This window comes from Ischnura elegans, chromosome 5 (genome assembly GCF_921293095.1).
Source record: "Ischnura elegans chromosome 5, ioIscEleg1.1, whole genome shotgun sequence".
In the NCBI taxonomy this organism is placed as follows: domain Eukaryota; kingdom Metazoa; phylum Arthropoda; class Insecta; order Odonata; family Coenagrionidae; genus Ischnura; species Ischnura elegans.
This window is the reverse complement of record NC_060250.1, coordinates 14,267,139-14,289,317: the sequence shown is the minus strand read 5'-3', so window position 1 is coordinate 14,289,317 and position 22,179 is coordinate 14,267,139. Positions and strand designations below refer to the sequence as shown.

Genomic DNA, 22,179 nt, shown 5'->3' with positions numbered 1-22,179 from the left:
ACGAAGAACTGTGAAGAAGCTACGGATCGATTTAGGACATTGTCGATATTGTTCCCATGTATTAGCTAATTTGAAGTACTTTGAACTTTGAACGCAGTAAGAATCCGAGAACATTGAGATATCGTCTGCGCCAAACGTCGATTTCACTACACATGCTTTCGCGAATAATATCGTTACAGCTTCCTTTTTTAAATTTATTTCTTATTAGAGCTGAATGGGAATCCAAAATTTAATTTGATCTCCTCACAAAGAAGAGAAGATGGAAATATTTATTTTTTGCTGTCATTTCTTTTCTTATATTGCCTCTGCCATCACGAAGCGTATTGAGACGTAAAAGCGTAATTGGCATTCATAAATTTTGCATCTACTTTTTCTTGAAATCGTGTTATTATTTGGAATATTTAGTCCATTTTTACTAGCGTGCAAACTGCGTCAGTGCTGATAATCACCAAGCGATATCCTCGTTGTCTTCAGAGTTCGTCAGGTCAGTTGATATTGGTTTCATGGATTTTCATATCTCATAGGGACTACGGTTTGAATACGGTTTTTATTTGTGGTTTACGAAATTCATATATTCCGTCTCGAAGTATTTTTATAGTATAAGTTCCGTATTTTTTGTGTATGTTCAGTCCATTCTCGGGGACCTTATAAAGTAGAATTCAAGGGGGTAGAGTTGAACATCTCTTAGGGACCGATAGATTGTTACATAATATTCTTTTTTTCCTTTCAGAAAACGAAATTCATTCTTGGTTGGGAAATGATGAGTTGAATCCTTTATGAACTGAGATGGAAAGATATTTTTTAATTTTTAAGCGTTAATCTTTTGTGGGTATTTTGCTTCATTTATATATTGGTGCTAAGTGAAGCGATAAATCTCGTACAAGGAAAAACGTTCCGTTTGAAATGGCATTTACGTGAGAGCTTTCGTGGATGTCTGGATGACTGAGCCGAAAATATTTTCTGCTTTTATATCATTCAGACTACCATGCCATTTCCGCACATTCGTATGTAGCGTGTATATATGTATATCATCTTTTTTGTACGGGGATTTGTAAGCGGAGCATGCGAAATTCTCCTTTAAATTCTATATCTCGCCGGAAACGGCTCTGTACAGTTATTATCTTTGCTGCGCCTGTTACGTTCAGTTCGCCTGTTAACAGGCGAAGTTGTATTTGGAAAGACCATATTAATTCAACCGTGGCGTATTTAAACTAAACTCTCCTGGCTTAATTTCAGTATTCTACCGGTTAAGGTTCACATGGAGAATTGCTCCGGCCTGTCCCCCCCCCCCCCCCCTCATAACTTTGACTTGCCTCTTCAAATCTCAATAAGGCCTCTCCTCCTTCCTTTCATTCCTTCCATAAATCCTGTTATTTTCTCTCCTCTCCCTCGCTTACCTATCACTCTTCCCTCGAACACACGCTCTTGGTAGAACTCCAATATTTTCTCGTTATCCATTTGGAAGATTTAATAACGTGATGTAAACGAGAGCGATCGTTTAGCGAATATTATCGAAGTGTAGGAATTCTGTATGATGCCCTCTACTTGTTTTCGTCTCTCACCTTGCTCGTAGTTGTCGCGTTCGTTTTGTGAGAGCACGTATCTGAATCTGCATCGCTATTTTTCTCTTTCAAAATTCTAATAGATTTTTTTCAAGCTGAAATATGTTGATAACACAGTTTTCTGTGTCGGAAATGAGTAAATCCTCTCGTCACTTGCCTCATTACAGTTTGCCTCCCTCACATACCTTCGGCAGTGCAGCCATTGCGTTAAACACGTCGTCGCCACAGGTCGTAACGGAAGGGGACGGCGAAATCCTAGCGCATCACATATCCCATAAGTGCTGATATTGTTAGCACGACATCCGCCGCGCACGTCGCGAGTTTCTACGATCTCGCAGTCGAGTGCAGGGCTGCTTGCGTTGATTTCGAAGCCAGTTATTCTGTGTCTTATATTCTTTCCTAGCCATTTCAAACTAGAGGTCGGGATATAACCTTAGTTTATACAGGTTTTACGCGCGCTCCTCAATTTTCGAGCGTGGATCTTGAGTAGAAGAGGTTCCGAATCAAATCAAAGTGGATGCTAATGTCACTAAAATTCTCAATATTCTCCTCTGATCTATTGACAATCGTAATGAAAGATGATTAGCAATTTTCCACAAAAATAAATTTAATCCGACCCGAGTTTCGATGTTACTACATCATTTTCAAGGTACAATTGGTGGTAAGTGCAGTTAATTTATACATATTTAGGAGGCGGGAGTGGGAGAACTGAGGGGAGAGAGAGGAGAAATGGGATGGAAAATCCTCAAGGAGGTGGCTGGAATGGGTAGGAGTGGAAAGCCTGGGGAGATGTATTTGTGTATTATGGTGTGACCACCTCAGACACTAAAGTTATAAATGTATATATTTGCGACTTGACTTTATGGAAACATGAAATATGAAAAGAAAATTCTCTCGGTTCTTTACACTCTGAAACAGTATTTCAGAGCATGGTTTCGACAGTGTTAAGTCATTATCTAGGCGATGATACCTGTGGCAAGGTGATGACGTATCATTGCCAAGATAATGACATAACAGTGGCCAGAAATAAACTGTCAGTGTAGAGCGTACCAAGTGAATTTTCTTTTCCTATTGGCTCGGCAGGCCCTCCAGTTCTCTTGCGGCTCTCTGCCTGTATAATCCGTCATCGTTCGCTGTTCGCCCGTTGCAGTTTTTAACGAGAAGTGAAGGATGCGCCGGACGACCGCTGGGGTCAGACGTGCACCCTTGCGACACCGCGTGTGACAGCGGTAAACGCGCTAAGGTCGTGACCTCGGCCCCTTCCCCCCTCCCGTGGCCAGTGTACGTTGTGTGCGCGCGGGCAAATCTGAAACCGCGACGTCAATACGGCTGTTGCGGTGCGTCCCGCCAGAGAGGTACCTCTTACCCGCTCGCTCCGCTCCACTCCACTCCGGCCGAGCGACGCATAGCAAGTCGCCCTAATATGCTAAATGACGCGGTGGACGGTGCTTTTCGGGGTCTTGCATAAATTATCCCTCTCGTCCCCTGGACCTGGAACTCTTTCGCTGGGAAAGAGTCGAGATAATGCCTTTGCAGTTTTAATGGTCGCACTCCATGGGCAGGTGACGTGGAAGGATCTATAGTCGACGACTCCATCGCTCTCAGCATCACGGTGGAGCGGATCGGATTTTTGACCGAATTTTTCGCGTGAATACTTAGGAATGCTATCTGCGTCTCTTGTCACTAACTCAGAGAATGATTTAGCGTATATGTAATTCAGTTCGTCTTCCATGACTCATTTATGTTTATTTTCAAATAATTTTTGTGCCTATTTCATCCCTAAAAGTAATAAATGTTCTTAGTTCTTATTGAAATTGAAGTAGAATAACGGTAGTAATTTTTTTGTTCAATTTAATAATATTAGTGGGTTAGATAAAAAAATATGGGTGTTGTTTAATTGAAATGTGTTAAAAAAGTAAAAATCTATTATTTGAGTTGAATCCACAAAGACTTGGGGCAAAGAGGCAAAATCAAGCTGAAATCCGTTCCATTATCGTTTTACCCGAAGCTGAGTCATTCCAAGCCGTTTCAGTTCATTCAATTTTAAAATAAGTTTCGAAACAGTTGAAAATATTTTGCTGACGAGACATGTGTACCTTAGTTAATTTGGTAGAAGGCAGTGCTGTTTGGTTGATTTTAGTCGTGATCATTGGGAGATGACTTTCATTCATTAGATATCTTCTGGAATTAATTTAAACTAGAACCTTTCCCGTTTCTTGCTCTTGTGGTCAGTGTTTTGATTCCCTGGAATATTTGTGTTATGCCTGCTGGTTTTAGTTTAATATCATGTGGCTTCCCATCAATATGGTCAGACCGTATTTGCGGGAAGATGTCGAAACCGTATGATAGATGCAATCAACTTCGAAAGAGAAATACTCAATGTTCTTATGTCTACATTGACTATTTTACTTTGCGTTAGTTCCTGCAGGAGTTTGTTAATTTGTGTGCGAATATTTTGCCTTCTATGCTTATTTATGATGTGCTGTAGGCGGCATAAAAATTAGTTCAGCATTTTTTTACTATGAGGCATGTATGTCACACCAACTTTGGTGAAACTCTTTGCCTTTGCATAACCTTCGTCGAAAAAATTGTAAATTGTGTAAGTAAAAAGTTAAAGCATTTTTCCAGAAATTGTAATTAAAATTATTAAATTTTACAGCAAGTGCTTCGGTTCTCTAAACGTTCATCGGTGGTATACAAACAAGTGCTGTGAGATTTTATAATTTAATATGCGATTTATGAACAAATTTTACTTTTTTCACCAATCCACTGCGTCTCAACTGTGCAATGCTCGAAACAGTAACCGTTGCTTTAAAGTAATCTAATTGGAAAGCGGTAATTTTGACCGGTGGTGGATGATTCATACTGCTGGTGAATAAAAAAGAATTATATCCCATCAAAGCTTCAATTTACACTCTTCGTTCAATATTCATGATGTAAATTATTCACAGAGAATTAGAGGAGCTATTCAATCACTTCGATTCATACGGCCCGTTGTGTATGTAGATTACCGCAGATTCTTTTTACACTTCGGAAATCACGTGCGCGGTGAAAGGACGGTCCAATTAAATGAATAATCCCCTCGGAAGTGGATGCATTTTGTTATTGATTTGTCAAATGAGCTATGTTTCATTGGAAATTATTTTTTTAATCGGCCGCAGTGCAATTGAGCTCGTGCCAATCGCCGTTCGTTGAATGTCTTTGCAAATGCTAGTGATATAGGCACTGAGGGTGACTGATTTTTCTGGATTTGGGCTCATGAGAATAGACATCTCTTTTCAGCTTGTTATCTTAGAAAGATTAATGTATTTTTTGTCGATTTAGAATGAAATTATCTGTGGATAATACGAATTTTCCTAGCCTCCTCGTTGGACCCTTCATTTCTAATATTTTTTTAATCGTTTTCATGTTATCAGTAAATAATGTGTGTTTCTAACATGATACCCCGTTTCAATTTGTTAAAGGCTGCTCTCAATAAAAGAAAAATCTTGCGCTTTCCCTTTTTTCGGGGTATCCATCGGTTGGCCTGATCCATTTTCTCAACGTTTCGATTGCCGATACAGCGTTCATTCAACGTTCCGATTTTGAATCCCTGAAGACGATGGACGAGTCGGAAACGGAAAATTTGGTAGAAATGGACAGGATGAACGGTGGAGAACCCGAGACAAGAGCTCACCTTCTACTCTCAATAACTAAAAAAATATATATTTGTAAACAAATATTATGCAATTTTGACGTCAAATACCTCAGATTAACATGCCCGCAAAACCCGCATAGCGGATGCGTTTAATCAACAATAGGCATTAGGGGTTCAATGATGATACGAGTTCCTTCGGAATGATTTCCGCGTATACACATGTCGATGTATCGCCTCCCACGGTTGACGGGTACATCTCTTTCAATTGCCTTCTGCGGGATTCCAGGAATGGTTCGCCACTCTTCTGATAGATCTTCGCCATCGTCATCGGGGGCAGAACGTGAAATGCTGGCATTGGAAGACGATATTGAATGCTGCGTCATTTCCCCTTATACCCACGCCAATCTATCCAGGTGGTTGAAATGTCCTCCTTAAAGCGCAGTTCAATTGAATAATTCGATGTCTGGACAATGAAATCGATTTTCCTAGATGATAATAAAAAAATAATCCCTCGCCCTGTCACAAGTAAGTAAAGCGAAGAAATAGCGATAGTTATAGCTTACTGAATTTGTTGATGTCGTTATAGGTGTACCCGTTCACTCCCTTGAAAGTGAGAGAAGAGGATTTCTTGGTAGCTTGTGGCATCAGTAAATATCCTCGTTCCAGACTTAGAAATTGCACACGTCGATTTTTTGGTGCTAATCAATCGATCGACTAGTAATGATTCAGTAAAACGGGAATAATGGTTTCTCCCGATGTCGAACAATTGGGAAACCGCTGTTAAATGAATTTGGCGAGCAAATACTTGCGAAAAATTCGACTTGTTGCAATCCATTCGTGAATTGAGTGCCCGGGTACGTCTTCATTCTCTCTTGATAAGGTCGCAAAAATCTGGCTTCATTTTTCAACCTCCTGCCGAATTGATAGTGCGGATTGCAAGCTTGGAGTCACGCCCCTTTCCTCACCATGCCAAAACACTTGTTTGCCTCCATTTTTGGAAGACGGCCACAGCGTGTTTTTTTTATTGAGCTTCCAATTGCATCCCGTAGCACACCTGGTGTTTCCGTGTGCCAAATGCTCAAGCCGGAAAAACCAAGCGCTTCTCTCTCTCCGAGGGTGCAGGCAAATAATGCGACTCGGAATACATAACGTGGCGCGAATCGCGTTTCTATTTTTTTCTTCATTTATTTCCTTCCCTGCCGCTGAACTGGCGTCGTCGCTGCTTTTCCCTCTCTTCCCGCGTCGCTTTTGTTCTTGCCTCTCGACGTTTCCGAGGAAGACGGCGCTGTCCCGGCGGATTTTTCAAGGATCCTTCCCTCTTTGGAGTCGTGTGGATATCGTGTGTGTTGGCGCAAGCCCTCAGGGCTTGGTAGCCTCGTTGGGAGCCACATGCACGATCGCTCGCCCGAGCGTTTTATTCGTCGGTGAGCGGATGGAGTGAGCGGTCTTGAGAGGAGGGGGTCGGGGGGATTAGGAGGAGAGAGCATTGCGGCCCGTGAACATGAACATTTAAAATCCCTCTCTTCATTTAAGGATCTCAATGCTTCACGGGCGAGGATTCCCCAATCTACCCATTTGTTTCCGATGTGATTGCTTGAGGCGTCGTATTTATATCATTTCCTCGAAATGTTGAATGTGGAAAATCGTGAACGAATTCCAAAGAGTCCAATTGATTTTAAACAAGTAATTCTAAGGTTCCGTTAATCCCAAATGAATATTCGTAAATCTTCGAAATGTATTCCTAGCCTTAGTTTCAGTGAAACTTTGAAGGACCTCCTTAGAACATCCAAAAAGCACTCCATAGTTTGTAAACAAACAGCGTAATAGAAAATGCCTTTAATTTAATCACTACATGTTATTTAAAATTTAGGCGTAAGCTATGTACATTATGCAGATCCTCAGATGAAATATGCTCAAATCATCACCTTCAGGCGTCGTATTCTGGGGCCACATGCACTATCGCTCGCCAGAGTCAGTACTTGGCCGCTGGAGTACGGTTCGCGTTCTTATGGGAGTGTTTAAGAATCGTACGATAGGGCGTGAGCATGGCTATTTACAGCTTTTATCTTCATTGAAGGGCCTCTTTACGCAGTAATGATTCACATTCGTTGATACTTCCCTTCGAAGAAGTAGGATAACTCATTGACACACCCTTAATCTGTGTTTTCAAAATCTTGACTCCGTGAAAACCCATGCTACAAAGAATCGCGTTGATCCTAACTCTGAATTCTAAAATTCGGTTATTCCAAACAATTTTTCGTTTTACATAAACTAAAAATGTTAGTCTCTGTATTACTAGATTTTCAGAATAATCGAAATAGATACGTAAAAAACCTCGTAAGTTAATAAGTAAACGGTAAATTGGTAGAAAATATGTGGCGGTTGCCTATCATTATGTTAGACAATTTAAAAGATGTGGGTTGCTGTGCACTGCTAATAATTATTGAATCTTAATTGATTTTTTCTTGACCGGTTATTTTAATAATTCGGTCAGTCCCATGTAGAGTTCATCACATAAAAAATATCGCCCGTTCAATTTCGGCCAGCATTTCGTCATTTAATACGGCCATAGTCGGGGATTCTGTTTCTATAATGGCACTTGAATACGACGTATTGAAACCGAAGAAGAAACCCGATGATGCTCATATTGAGGAGCGAATCGTTGGCCGAAAATTATGTAATGTTTGTATGTTTGCGACTACTCAACCCAATCTGAATAATTATATTTTAGCACATTAATGTGACTGACTGTATGGTAGCACGAAATCGATTGAATCGAGAAATATTTGAACAGATAACGTTACAAAGCTCTTACACATTGCTTGAAATATCTTTCAGAGTGACAGGGGAAACATCATATTTAACATCAATCGTCATATTCAATATCACCTATTTATTTCTGGGTCCGGCAGAAATATTTTGCCGAAAGGATTTAAGCTCGTTTTTCCTCCAACGATAAAGGAATTCACTGAATGCATAGAGTCCGTGCATCTATTTTTTTGACGACTGGTGTCGTAACACCAGTGTCGTAGCCCCACGCCTATTGAGGTGGCTTGCGGGGTGTATTTAGATGTTTTTGTGAGTTGAGATAATATCGAACCAATCGTGAGGATCACATGTAGGAAATATTTGCTGCAGTCATGATTCGTCAAGGGTGTTGCGGGAAGATTATCGGGTAAAAAAGTGAAAGAGAGATGTTATTTCGTACTCGTCCTATTATACCTTGAAAATAATGCGAGAATTAGGCTGGAAGCTGTAAGTGACTAGTGAGTCGCTAGACTGCTGGAGCAATTGAAAATAGATATTTTGTTTGGAACACTGTGAACATCTTATTAGATCCCACTATATTTCTGGGTCCGACAGGAACGATAAATCAGGAGATATATTTTGTCGATCATGTTGGCATGGGACTTCGCTTTTCCCCCGAACAATAAAAGACTTATAGATGATAGGCGGGACTTCGTTAGATCATTTCCATTTTAATTTGTAATCGGCTCGTGTTCTAACACTCCCCGCCGATGGCTGTTGAGGCGGCTTGCTGTGTGGTATGTAAATGAAAATTCTGTGTGTTAATTATATTCCGAATAGTTCAGCGACATAAGACAACCAACCGGGTTTGGCGAGAGGGTGGGGGGGGGGGGGGGGTAGTTGAGGGTCCAGCAAGTTTTGATGCGGGGGTGCGAAGTAACGTTCCTTGGGAAGGACACCATGTCCTTTTCGGCCCACGAACCTCCATCCTCCTCCTTGACGTCATCACAGTCCCAGGCGATTCCCACACAATTCGTCACTCCTCGGAAACAGCACGTTTCACACGCCGCTCGCTCACTCATTGGTGGCTTATCTGAGAGTATTTCTCTGTACTCCACATCGCAGATGTATCGAAAATAAATGTCAGGTCTTAAATGGAGTGATCGTTAATTCCTCCAGCTGAAAAAAGCATGACATGCCTTTCATGTAACTCTTACCAATTCCGATAGTTTGCCCTTAAAAATGGATTCATATTTGTCTTCCTTCCGTACTCTGGGATTACAAAATGCATTTTCCTTATCTCGAGATCGCGTTGTACATTTGGCAATTACGTGAGAAACCCGAGGTAAAGTGCAATGTCAATCAAGTCCGTGATTAACTTCCACGAATTAAAGTCATTGGTCCGGAATTATGTGGGTATATATTTTTTTTCCTCAGTTAACAAAATCGTGTTTGTTTCTCCGTAAACGAAGTGCTTTAAAAATCGTTATTTACCTTGCACACCCTGATTAATGTAATTTCGCGGTGATGACAGCTTTCAGAGGCGTTTTTTTTAACTGTTCCGTTACCTTTTTAATGTTGCTTTCTCCGTCTTTTCCGCTTTGATTCTGATGCCATGAAATGCTTCCGCCGTCTCCCACGCCTTTCCCTCGCTCACTTGCGCTGCGTGTGAGCCTCTTTAATAGATGCGTTCGCTCACTCTCGCTTGGATTTCGCGCCCAAATCCCCTTCCACGCTGTAAATTGAATCCGCCTCGTTTTTTCACCCGGACGAGGTCGAATAGGGCAGGCTACGTAGGTGGCGTGGCGCGTCCGGCTTTTGTTTATTCATTATCCGACTCCGTTGCTGCTGCCGCGAACGCGATTAATGAAAAATTCGAACTAGCGTTTTATCATATGAGCGCTGACGGCATTACCCCTCGTGCCACCCTTAAACAATTCAAACGGAAATCCCCGCCTTTGTTGTTTTTTTTGCATTTTTACCTGGAGCTGCTCCGCTTGTGTTTGAGAGGCGATGTCGCTCGCATTTTCGCGAGGAAAACGTTCTTTTGTTCTGATTCCGAGGATTTTCTGTTGGCAAGGTTATCCACGTGGTAGGGAAACTGAACTTAGTATCATTTAATTCTCATTCTATTATTTTTCGAAATCTGCCTTTGATTGTATTTTTCATTTCAGTGTAAGTCATTTAAATGATTCGTGTTCTGTTTTTTTGTTTCATGGTTGTGAGCGCGTTGTTACATTGGCTGGAATAGAAAATTAAGTGTAAATGCATATTTATTTATATGCGCATATCGGTAAACCTGTCTAAAATTTTGATTTATGCCCGTTTCTCTATGCCTTTATTCTTAGAGTTTTACTAGACTCGAGAAATTTTTTTAAATGAACTCTCCCTGAAAGATGAGAGGTTTCATTTCATATAGGAGTGATTTAGGGAATGATTTTGTGGAATTTGTCCAATCATGGAAAATGAAAGATTGTTCTTAAGAAGTTATTTGGCTACTAAAGATAATATGGCTCCCTTCGGTGTTAATTCATTGAACCCACCGTGATATCCAGTCCAATTGCTGCTACCTAACAATCAAGCGAAGAATTTTATCTGGATGCATTTAGTGTTTAGATGACGTCGTAATCTTCGCGGTAATTGAATCCGAATGGCACGGATATATTTTCTTGACATAACTTGTAAGGCAGCATAGCGTTAAAACACGGATATTGGCCGTGGAGTTGACAAAGTGATATCTCATATACCGTGAACTCTTTTTAACATTCATGGAAGCACGACTAGGGCATCAGGGATTCACGGTTGAATTACTCTCGAAAAATGGGTGATTTCCAAATGTTAGTTGTTGTATCGTACTCGTTTAGTTCTCGGGCAATAATGGGTGTTAACGCCTTTTCATTGGCACGACAGCGTTCTGCTTCACGGCTGGTCGACGTTAATCCGATACTCGCGACTCAGGGCCAGGTATTCTCCCCCTCTTCAGCTCGAAGCGTGCTAATTAGGGCGTCGAAAAGTCCTGCTTCCACTCTGATAAGCTTCACGCTGTGAAATTCTCTCGCAAAAAAATATACAGTTCTTTTGATCAGGAGAAACTGGAGGGTTGTCGTGGAGCCGAGGGGATTGTATGGACCAAGGGTGTGCGTGTGTTATTCCTGCCGAAAATTCATCCTTTCCCTCCGTGGGCCATCTGTGGGTTTTCATTCTGCTGCGAAACCTCTGAGGAAGGCAGCGCCACAGAGTGAAAGAGAGAAAAAAGATGGCTTGGGTGTAGGCCGCAGCGTGTTGATTCGATAGCGCGTGGTTCCGCCTCGTTTCGCTTTTGTTTTGGTCGTGCAGATTTTCGTGTGAAGGGGTTCTGCGGCGGAGAGGTGGGTCGTCGGGCCGCTCCTCTCTTGTTTTGGCTACGCGAACGCGCCCCTCTTGCTGGAAGGGAGCAGGAGGAGCGTTGGGGCACTGTTTTCTTATTTTTCGGGGAATCCGAGGGCCGAGTTAGAGTGCAAAGGGGTTGAGAGGACCCACCCTTCCCTATCGAGCATTTTGTCTTTATTGCGTTGTGTTAACTTGAGCTATGCTATCGTTAATTAAGAATTACTTGCAATTTTTCACTAACACTTCTCGCTAGGTATGTATAAAAATGTATTGAAACCGGTCGTTTGAATAACAGAGGTTGTGGAAAATAAAGTTTTTATTTACAATATGTTAGAATTCCACCAGAGTAATCATGTTGCAACTCTCTATGATTCGCCATCATCTTGAAAATTTCAGGTAATGTCCAGTAAACCTTTCTCAACATTTGCCTGTTTCTCAAATAAAAAAAATGCATTTCAGAAAATGCAGTGGTTCAAAATTGAAATTTAAGGTTCAGTTAAATATTGACCAGTGGCCACTCAGAGAGCGCTGACATAATCTATATCATAGCGTTAGCTAAAAGCGAGTTATCAGTCACCAAAAGAGACAACTCCAGCGGAAAGCATAAGGGTATCCCCTTAATGAGGTTGCGCCGTGGCAACAACAATCAAAACAATCACCTCCATTTTTTTGTTTTAAAATACTACTTTTGCGTGATGCATCCATTCATTTTCAATGCGTAATCAGACAAAATAGCAATGCCGAATGAATGCGTTTTTCAATTAGTATTTTTTTTTCGGCATGTTTTGGGGGATTTTCGATGCATTTAACGTCCATATTTAACTTTCATTTGCAGTATTAATTTGCTAGTAAGTCAGCAATTTGTGTTTTGAGGTCATTACATAGTATTTTTATCTTTATAGTTTTCTTGCGGCGTGCCTAGTTGTAGCTTTTTTGACAAAACATTTTTATTCTAGTAGTAAACAACATTTTCTTCATGCAATATTGGCCGATTGTAGCTGGGAAAACAGCATTTTAAGGATTTGATTATATGGAGTAAAATTTGAAGGGAAACTTGAAATAAACGTAGTTTTTTTTCTGTGTAACGTCTTTCAATAGCGAATTTCACAACGGTGTTGATGGTATGTTTTTATACGCTCGGAATTCTCTCCCAGCCCCCGCTGGAGTCTTTTCTCTCCGCTCTCAAGGTGTTTTTATATTATTTTCGTGGAATCCGTGGGGGTTGGGGGATAGTCAAATGGGGGTTAAAAGGGGCGTGAAAGGCGGTCCGCGGAAAAGGGTCGTTTGGGAGAGAGAGTGTGGGTTACGGGCGGTGTGGAGGGGGGGGTCAAGGGTGCGTCGATGGAGGCCAATCGCACGTCGTCGGAGTGGGCGCAGCGGAGAGAAGAGGTTCCCTGCGGCAGGGCAGCGCCTTTTCTCTTGGGGAAGGGTCTGAGAGGTCGCGATCGGGGTTGGAGATACCGCTCGACCCTCCTCCTCGTCGCTACCCTGCGTTTACTTGTGGATTGGGGGCGTTCCCTCGAACCAAAAATCGCAGCTCACGGAAAGGATTCGGTCTGTGGAAGGATATGATAAGTTACAACGGATAAAGGCCGTTTTACATTGGGCACGTACTTGCACAATCTGACGTGTGTACGAAGGCGCAGTTAATATTGCGTCGTGTAAAGCGGTGAATTGCTAGAACACTTGCGGGGGATGAGAAAGTAACGCCTGTTCTAATTTCATTCGTGCATTCGCGCGATTCCACGCGGTAAAGAGAAATGAATGCAGTTCTAACCTGCGCCAATCCGTCCCCCGTGTAGAACGGCCTTCAGAAATCTTTCCCAGTCAATCATTCTCTTGCACATGTAAAGGAAGGAAACGCGAAAATTGTCGCCAAGTTTTTTAGTTTTTGTGAAGTCACAAGATTTTTTTGTTAATTACATCTTCTAGGGAGAGCGTTTAGTTGGTAGAATAAATAGAGTGTAAGCAGCAATTAATTACTCGAGGCGCAATGCGTAATTGCTTCTCAGGCGAGTGACGGATAAGCTGTTACGAATCAGCTTGTGGCGTCATCAACTCCTCTGCGAAAGTGTTAACAGTCGATTTTTCGCCACCAATAGTTCGAGAAGTCGGTGATGTATCGGAAAATAGAAAATAGAAATTCTTCTATTTTTCCATCATCACCCTAATCGACAATAGTAATAAGATGCGTGAAAGAGCATATTGCGATACGGGAACGCGATTTATGCGTGGCGCTGTAGAAAGTTGGTAGATTCCAGATCCGGAGTCAGTATGTGCAATGTATCGTAAATTTGTGAACAAATATGAGATGGGAAGGGGTTCGTTATTACGGGATGAGAATGCGATAATTGGATGCGTGCATAGTATTGCATTTCGATATATCGATATGCTACGTTGAAATGTCAAGGAACGACGGAATTGTTTCCACTGGTTTACGCGTTGCAGTAGATTGCTGTAATAACAACTCGAGAGCGGCGTCTCGGTGCTACTATCAAAACAGAAGTTTCCCAGGAGTGCCATTGCGCTTCCTGACGGCATTGGTTGAAAAACAAAAGAAGTGACGTTGCGAAGGAGAAATAATTTATATCCTCATAAGAAAATTAAAATACATATTGTCTTGCAATTGATCCCCAATAACTAATAAATTGAGGACAAGCAGCCATTAATCATATCCTGTGCCTTCGTAGTTAAATTGAAAAAAATCCGCTTGCGATATATCCATAGCCTCATACTGCGTTCGAAATTGTACTGCTTTAGCTTCGCTAATAGACTATCGAATCAAGTCCTCACTCGATTTGTGCTCGCTTCGCTCTCGCTGTCTGCGCATACGAGTCGAGCCTAGCAGACAACTTCTACAGCAGTCACCTTCGACGTTTCAACCCAGCTTTATGGCCTTCCTAAATATTACTGGGTTCGATCACCTTTCTGTGCAAGTGGCGTTGGGATGTTGAGGCTCCTTCACGTAGGTATCGGCGTGCCCAATTCTCGATACTTTTCACCCCCCATGGGCTTAAGCTCTCCTCGTGCTCTTCGCCTATCTATCCTTCCTCTTCTCTCTGTGTCCCTCGCGCCGCTGTTTCGTCCGCTCTCGGCTATAATATCGATTCATCCATCTCCTCCCCCCTCGCCCCTTCCCCCATGAGCCACGCCTCCCAATCCGCCGCCACCGCCCACCTTCTCTGCTGCCCCCGCCGGGGCCCTCGGTTCAACCCCTTTCGCCGCAACCCCCGCCGTTCTCCCTTCCCGCCTTAACGCTCTGCCGACGAAAACAACGCGTTTTATGGGCGCGCTTCTCAACGTTTTCTTGGCGTAGTGGCAATACATGAATTAGGCTCGGCCTTGCGTGTGTTGCGTGATAGTGTACTTAACTGTTAGCGTGCCTAATATGTAGTCGGGAGATCCGGGGTCGAATCCTGAATGATTTTTTCTCGAAAAAACATCTTCGTTCCTCTTAAAAATTACTTGCAGTCTTTTTTATGGAGCGTTCTGTACATTTTTGAAACGCTTCCAACGCGATCTCCATCGGAAGACTTTGTGATATGTCTTGTAGTGACCTAATATGACCTCTGATATGTCTGAAAATTCCCATTGAAATGCCGTATTTTGTCTATCTTAAAAATATCGTCGATAGCCATTCCGAGGGTGTGTAAACACGCATCAGAGGACGCTCGCAAAACTTGTTGAGACGCCATCGTTACATCAACAAGTACACCTCGTCATGTGTTGTTTCTGTACACGTACAAGGTTCAGTTTAAATCTCTCCCATGTCGTATTACGAAGGCGTGTGTTAAACGTATTTGAAGCACTTCAGCAGCAGTGCACCAACTAGAGGCGTATGAGTAGGCCTTTGAATATCGCCGGGGTTCCGCGGCCGCCCACCTCGTTTTGCCTTGGCTCCGTCCCGTCTCCCTCCGTGGAATCCCTCGTGTTATCGCCGCCCCCGAATAGCAGCTCCTCGAGAAGCTCTCTCGCGGAGCCAGGGACGTGACTGGAATGGGCTCGTTTCCCATTTGTTATTTTTTTTATCTATTATGATAGTGTTTGTTAAAGAGGCCCTTATTTCCCCTTTTTTTTTAGATCCGTCTTCTACGTATCGAGCCATTCTATGTGAAAAAATCGGCGGATTTAACCCTTTCGCAGAGAAGTTGATGACGTCACCGACACTTTCCACCATTTCTCCTCGGTCTCGCGCAACCGTTTCATGTTATTAATTTTTATTAGCAAGCGTTTGTTTTGGTCAAGGATCACGTCTCTCTGAACGAGTTAATGAGCCAAAACTCTAATTACGTCACCAACTCAAGAAGAGTGGGCGGAAATTTTCGCATTCTTTTTAGCTTTAAATTGATGAGAAAATGACTGGACGAGGAAGACTTTTTCGTCATCACATATCTTTCCCTTCCATTTACTGAATTCTTTTGCGTTGTTCGTACCGCTCAGGGAAGTCAAAATTGGGACTAGAAATTAGGGAAATGTCAGGGGGAAACTGCCGAGACGATGAAAATAAATATAAAGCGTGGTTGAAGGGGTGGAGGGTTGCTGCATTACAGAGGCGAGGTGAGCATTTTGTTCCTGGGATAAACAGGGTAAGGACGACTAGTCGTTGTTTGTTTTTTCTCACGTCTTTACCTCATGCCACAGTATAACTTGCGACATTTTTCCATGGAGTGCCCTCATACGACTGATTTACCTCAGAAATAGAGCCAGGGAAATTTTAAAAAATCAGAGCGGAAATCCAAGAAAAGTCAAGAAAAGTGATAATGGGAAGTTATGATGAACGCCGTTTTAGTTATTAGCGATTTCTGGTGTGAGCGAACGACTCCATTGGCGTGAGCCGACCTCCCCGCCGTAGTCACCGCGAGGCCGGGTTGTGGACCGAGTGGTGTGCTTGAATGGAAAAGGGGGCGTGTGCTGCTGCCCCCGCAGCCGTTGTTGTCGTCGTGCTCCACGCTGCTGCATGCCCCCAGGAGGGTAAACATTGAGGCTGTCCCGCCTCGGGGAGGAGGTTGATTTCCACCGGGGTCGCCTTTGATTAGTGCTCACTCCCTCCCGTGTGCACCGTCGTTATTTTTTATCCTATTCACCCCTCTCGTGTGGATGCCCTCCAAGTGTGCGTGGGGTGTCTCTCGTTCAGTTTTTCGGGGGTGGATTTTCGTGATTTTCTCCTCCTGGGTTGGAGAAAAGGGGTCGCCTTGAGCAGGTTGTGTGCAAGGGGAGGAGGGAAGGTTGCGTGGGCAGCCTCTCGATATGAAGGGTGGGTTTTGGAGGGAGGAAAGGGGGGCGTGGTCTAGCAGTTGCCACGGACAACCGTGAGATGTCGACCCGGTTGCCATGACAACTGGCGGGGCGCCCCGGCCTCCTCCTCTTCCTTCTCCCGTACTACCGCCGCCTCTGCGGAGGAGCGTCGAGGGCGGATGCCTATCCCACCCCACCCCCCCATTTCACCCTCATCCCCTCCTCTCTTAGCCCTCACTCCCCCCTCCCTACCCTCGGCCTCCCGCCCACCTCTCTCTCTCTCGGCCCTTCAGTGTATCGCCCGCCTCAGGACGGCGGCGGGTGCGACGATCAGGCGAGTTGGGTTCGAGCACACTGCTCTCCCCAAGCAAGATATGAGGCGTTGTCGCGCGGACACGCCGCCGGGAGACGAAGCTGGTGGATGTAGTGGCAGGGAGGCGCGCGTGAGTGCAGCGGCCACGTTGCTGTAGCGGCGGCCGGCCGCGGGGGTTCGTCGGAGACGCCTGGGAGCTGGGGAAGGGTTCGAGCTCTCCCGTGCGTGGTTGTGCATGCGACGGAAGGGACAATATCTGGCGGGAAGAGATGCTGCCGCCCCCTGGGAGAAGATAGCATTCGACTCCTCCCCCGTTCATTTCTCTCCCGAGCCCCTGCAACCCTCTTAACCCCTCGCGACCTCGCCCCCTTTTGTGTTTTCAACCTCCTCCCGCCCGCGCGAGTTTTTCAATCGAGGTGACGACGTCCAAGAGCCGATGGGAAGCAAAGGACACTCTTGACACGAGAGTTTTACAAGCGATTTTGGACAGAATATTAAAAAAAAAAATTTTATTTTTCTAATTGTCAGTCAATCAACTCTGCCTGTTTGCTCACGAAGTTAGTTGAGAATTTGTATACGTAAACGTGAGTGGAATACATAGTTGTCTCTCATGTTTCAGATCATTCCTTAAGTGTTGTCTTATCAGTGGACATGGAAGATTGTGTGTTTGATAGGTGCAGCTTTTTTTAGTGCCCCAAAGTCTCTCAATGTTGATGTGCTTGATCGAGAGTCAATGAGATGGTATTCAGTGGCTTTTGCCTGTCATATATCTGCTACTCAATTGTGCTGGAGTAAATCTTCCTGGTTGTCTTTTGAGTAACTCTGTGTTCATAAAATCTGTGGTTGTGTTGAACCAAAGAAAAGAATGTTTGACAATATTAAAGAGGCTGTGGTAATTGATGACAATTTAATGTGCATCATTCAGTATTTTGTAACTTCGTATTGTGGTCGTATCATTTGTCCTTCTGTTTGTGGGCACCTGCGTGTGTGAACGTGTACTTTTCACAATCCAGTCTATTATTGCACTCTCCAGCTGCAAGTTTGCGCGTGCCTTTTTGATCCAGTGGGTTTTGCATCATGTACACTCAGGAATTAAGTTTATTACGTCTTTTACCTGTGGAAACTTGGGAGGTGGTTGAAAAAAATGGGATTTTTAAAGACTTCACATAATTGTGCCATCAAGTAATGATTTTGCCGTACATGTTTTAATACGCAACCAAGAAGAGACCATTATTGCGATTGCTCCGAAAGACTGAAAGGATAAAAGAAATCTCGCAAAACTAGAGACAATCAAGAGTCAATTGCTCACAGAAGTGTCCAAGACTGAAATCGGTACGTCTGGGCCACAAAAGTCACAATCTCTGCTCAAAACACTCTCTAGAAAGGACCTTATTTTGGAGAGTTGAATTAACAAAAAAGAAAGGGTTGTATCTGTCCCAATGCCACCCATTTTTGAGTAGCAGTCCATAACATTTTGCGTGAGGGACATTTTACCCATTTCACTGCCCATCCCCTCCCCCTCCCGCTTTCCATGGATTACCAGTGCATTATTGTGTACACCATCATTACCATCTTGCCTCCCTCTCAACCAGTTGAGCATTCGCAGACTCTACTCCTGCAAGAGCTTGCAACGCAGCACCCTGAACACACAGGCCGAGGCTGTTTCTCCTGGATCAAGCGATGCGTTAAGAGGTCTCCTTATCAAAAAGAGATAGCTAAAACAATTCTTGAAGCATCATTTCTTTGTCATTTTCTGTTTGCATTATCTTTTATGTTGCTCTGTGTGCTGTCGTAATCGCTCTACATGCATTTGAGGGGCGCTTAGAAGTTAAAGAGGGGATCCAATTTTATAAAATAGAGAGATGTCTTGCTATGCAGTTGAAAGACTATGATGAATGATGATTTCTCAATCAACAAATGTAGTCTGCCAGGTAAAAAAAGATTGAACATTGCATGAGGTTCTAGAAACAACTCAGTACATGGAATAAACTCTCAGTCCCTTCATTTCCAATGCTGTTCACGTTTCAGTATTGACATTCACGCCATTTACCACTTTCATAATATACATTGATGTCAACGTGCTTTTGTGTGTGTGTGTTCATCTTTGCTTGGTTTTCGATGACCCTTTATCTACAGTGAAATGTATTTTTGTTTACAGAGCCGTTGCTGCGTATTTGCGTGCCCTTAACCTAAGTCCCAACAATGCTGTGGTACATGGAAATCTTGCTTGTGTCTACTATGAACAGGGGTAAGTTATATCGCTTAATTTCACTTGCTTTCAAGTATCATCCATCATTTTTTTGTATGTCTCATTAAAAATTCACAAATGAGATTCGAAAATGAATTTAGGCTTTGCATAATTCCTTTGATCCTGTGATTATTTGGATCCATGATAGAAATCATATATATATGAGGATATATGTGTCATTTTTTTCCCATTATTAAGTTAATTTCATAAATAATAATAAAATATAATTATAACTAAATAAATTCCCTCCAATTATCCAGCTTCCTCTAAAATTTGACCGTCAGTTGCTAGAAAATATTTATTCAAGTGATCCTCATTTCGTTCAATGCTCTCCAGCAAAGTGAATTTCATTGATAGAAGTAAAGCCCTGTGGGATTCAGCAATCAGCACACGCTGTGCGACAATTTATTTTTATTCTTTTTGTGAATAATTGTGCTGAATTCTTTGCCTTTGTTTTAAACTTTTGTTTTATAGCACATTTTTCTTTTCAAGAAGCATAATTGGTTCATTTTCTTCCAGTCTTAGGCCTAATTGTGTTTTTTTTTAATCATTTCAGTCTTATTGACTTGGCCATCGACACTTATCGAAGAGCAATTGAGCTTCAGCCAAATTTTCCAGATGCATACTGTAATTTGGCAAATGCCCTCAAGGAAAAGGGCCAGGTTAGTTTGCTCAAAGATTCTCGACTTTCTTCTCACTAAAAAACATATTTTCGTGAAATTATAAATTAGCTTATTTGTTGAGAAATGTAAATTGTTATGAGTGGATGTGTCAATTCCAGGTTTCAGAGGCGGAAGAGTGCTACAACACAGCCCTCAGGCTTTGTCCATCACATGCTGACTCTCTTAATAATCTGGCCAACATCAAGAGGGAGCAGGGCTTTGTTGAAGAGGCTACACGCCTTTACCTCAAGGTAGGTTTTACAAAATTTCCCTCAGCAGTATGTTCAGGATTGTAATAATTGCAGCTATGGATTGGACTTCGACACTTGTAACCTACTTGGGTATGAATTCTTTGAGGCTCGGAGCGATTCAGTAATCTGAAGATTCAGTCAAATAGGTTGTGTTTGTAGAATTCTGCTGGTTCTTCAACTGGTAATGTAGAAAATTTTCTCAGTCATTTTCAACCCAAGGCTGCCCTCTATTGCTGATGCTTTTTAACGTATACGCTGAGAAGATGGTAAGAGAAGCGTGGGACGAGTTGGAAGCTGGAGTGAAAGTGGGAGGAATGATGTTGAAATCGGTAAGGTTCGTGGATGATCAGGCACTGATTAGCCAGTCAGCGAGGGGACTACAGGCTCTAGTGGATGCGTTAGACGAGCGGTGCGAGGAGTATGGGATGAGGATTAATCACAAGAAGACTAAGGTAATGCGGTTTTGTAAAGTATCGCGAGCGAGGAATGTGAGACTCAAGATAAAAGTAGGTGGGGAAAAACTTGAACAGGTGGAGCAGTTTAACTATTTGGGCAGCACATAAGAGGAAAATGGACACAGTAGTAAGGACATTAGGAAGAGAATTGCATTAGCAAAGGAGGCATTCATGAACAGGAAGGAGCTTCTGAGAGGATCGTTATGTAAGAGTTTAAAGAAAAGGTTAGTGAAGAGTTAGATTTGGAGTGTAGCTCTCTATGGTGCGGAAAGGTGGACACTGAGGAAAGAAGACGAGAGAAGATTGGAGGCATTGGAGATGTGGGTATGGAGAAGAGTGGAGAGGGTGAAATGGATGGAGAGGAAAAGGAACGACGAAGTGCTGGATATGTTTGGTGAGGAGAGGCAGCTTTTAGATGAGATACGGAGGAGACAGAAGGTATGGATGGAGTTAGTGCTTCGCGGGGAGGGGATGTTGAAAATAGTGTTAGAGGGTAGAATGTTAGGGAAACGAGGGAGAGGAAGGAAAAGAATAGGATTTTTAGATAGATTGAAAGGGAGTAGGCCTTACAGTGAATTGAAGAAGGCAGTGCTGGATGGAAAGGGAGGCTTCCAGATCACTTCTTGAACACTCTATGCAAACCTACCTTAATCGGTAGAATACTGTAATAATAAATAATTTTCAACCCATGGAAGTTGACTTCACCATCCACATGTTGGCTTTCTTATGGATTTTCTGTCGTACCTCCTATGTAATTATTATGGAAGTCCTATCATCTGAGCTGTAATTTGGTTATTTTGTTTTTAATTTGTGCTTGTTAAGATTTTAATTTTTAATATGATTTATCTACAAGTTATGAAATGCTTAAGCTGGCGGAAGTAAATTAGCTGAAGAGTGGAAGCCTTTTTGCCATTTGCAATTTCATACTACAGTGAGTCCTCATGTAACGCCAACATGTTTAATTTTAATTCTTTTACATTCTTTTAAATGTTTTTTGTATAATATTGGTAGAAGTTGAATTTCTTAAAAAAATTTGTTCAATGCTTTCCATAGGATTACCTATATACTTACTTTAGCCTAAAGTTATGTTTTTCTGGCACAGTAAATGATTTAATACAAAGACCAACTGAGTCTAATTTTCGTTATTGGTTTTTAAACAATATCCATCTATAAAATATGTCATGGTTTGTTCATTCTTGTCTGTGACTAGAAGAATTATTTTTATTACGTTTTTCCCCTAAAAAGAGGTGTTTTCAAAAGAATTTTGCGTTGGCTGACAGTATGATTTTTACAACAAGCATTTTTAGTGGATCACCTTTATGAATAGGAAAAATAAAGAAACCAGTTCATGAGATTGCATGCTATTACTGCAATACATACAGCCACTAAATGTTATGATTCTCCTTAGTGTTTTGAAACTTAAGAATGGCTTATCTGAAAATCCAAACATTCCATAAATCGTTGGTAAGAGGTCCTGGGTTTCTTCCCAGCTTAACCTACTTGAATTTTGTCGTTCAATTGAAAACTAATCTTTCAATTCATGGAATTGACTAAACTTCCACATGGTGAAGCTCAACTACTTACCCAGCTTTGTTGTACTATGAGCTTAACTTTATGCAATCGGGTATTACGTTAGAGGCTCAGGAGATTTGCTAGTGGTAGATTGGTTACCCAATGAGTAATTACACAAATGTTGGGA

General features: G+C 42.5%; 1 protein-coding gene across 3 annotated transcripts in view; it reads left to right on the top strand.

The window, feature by feature from the left end:
- LOC124158511 (UDP-N-acetylglucosamine--peptide N-acetylglucosaminyltransferase 110 kDa subunit) overlaps nt 1-22,179 on the top strand; it is a 155,289-nt gene that overhangs the window by 106,461 nt on the left and 26,649 nt on the right. For 2 of the 3 annotated variants that reach the window (XM_046533634.1, XM_046533635.1), the window contains 3 exons: nt 19,023-19,112; nt 19,669-19,774; nt 19,894-20,025. In XM_046533634.1, the coding sequence (XP_046389590.1) occupies nt 19,023-19,112; nt 19,669-19,774; nt 19,894-20,025 (328 nt within the window). Of the gene's footprint in view, nt 1-18,222; nt 18,557-19,022; nt 19,113-19,668; nt 19,775-19,893; nt 20,026-22,179 lie in introns of those variants that run through there. The other variant, XM_046533636.1, reaches the window with a different exon arrangement.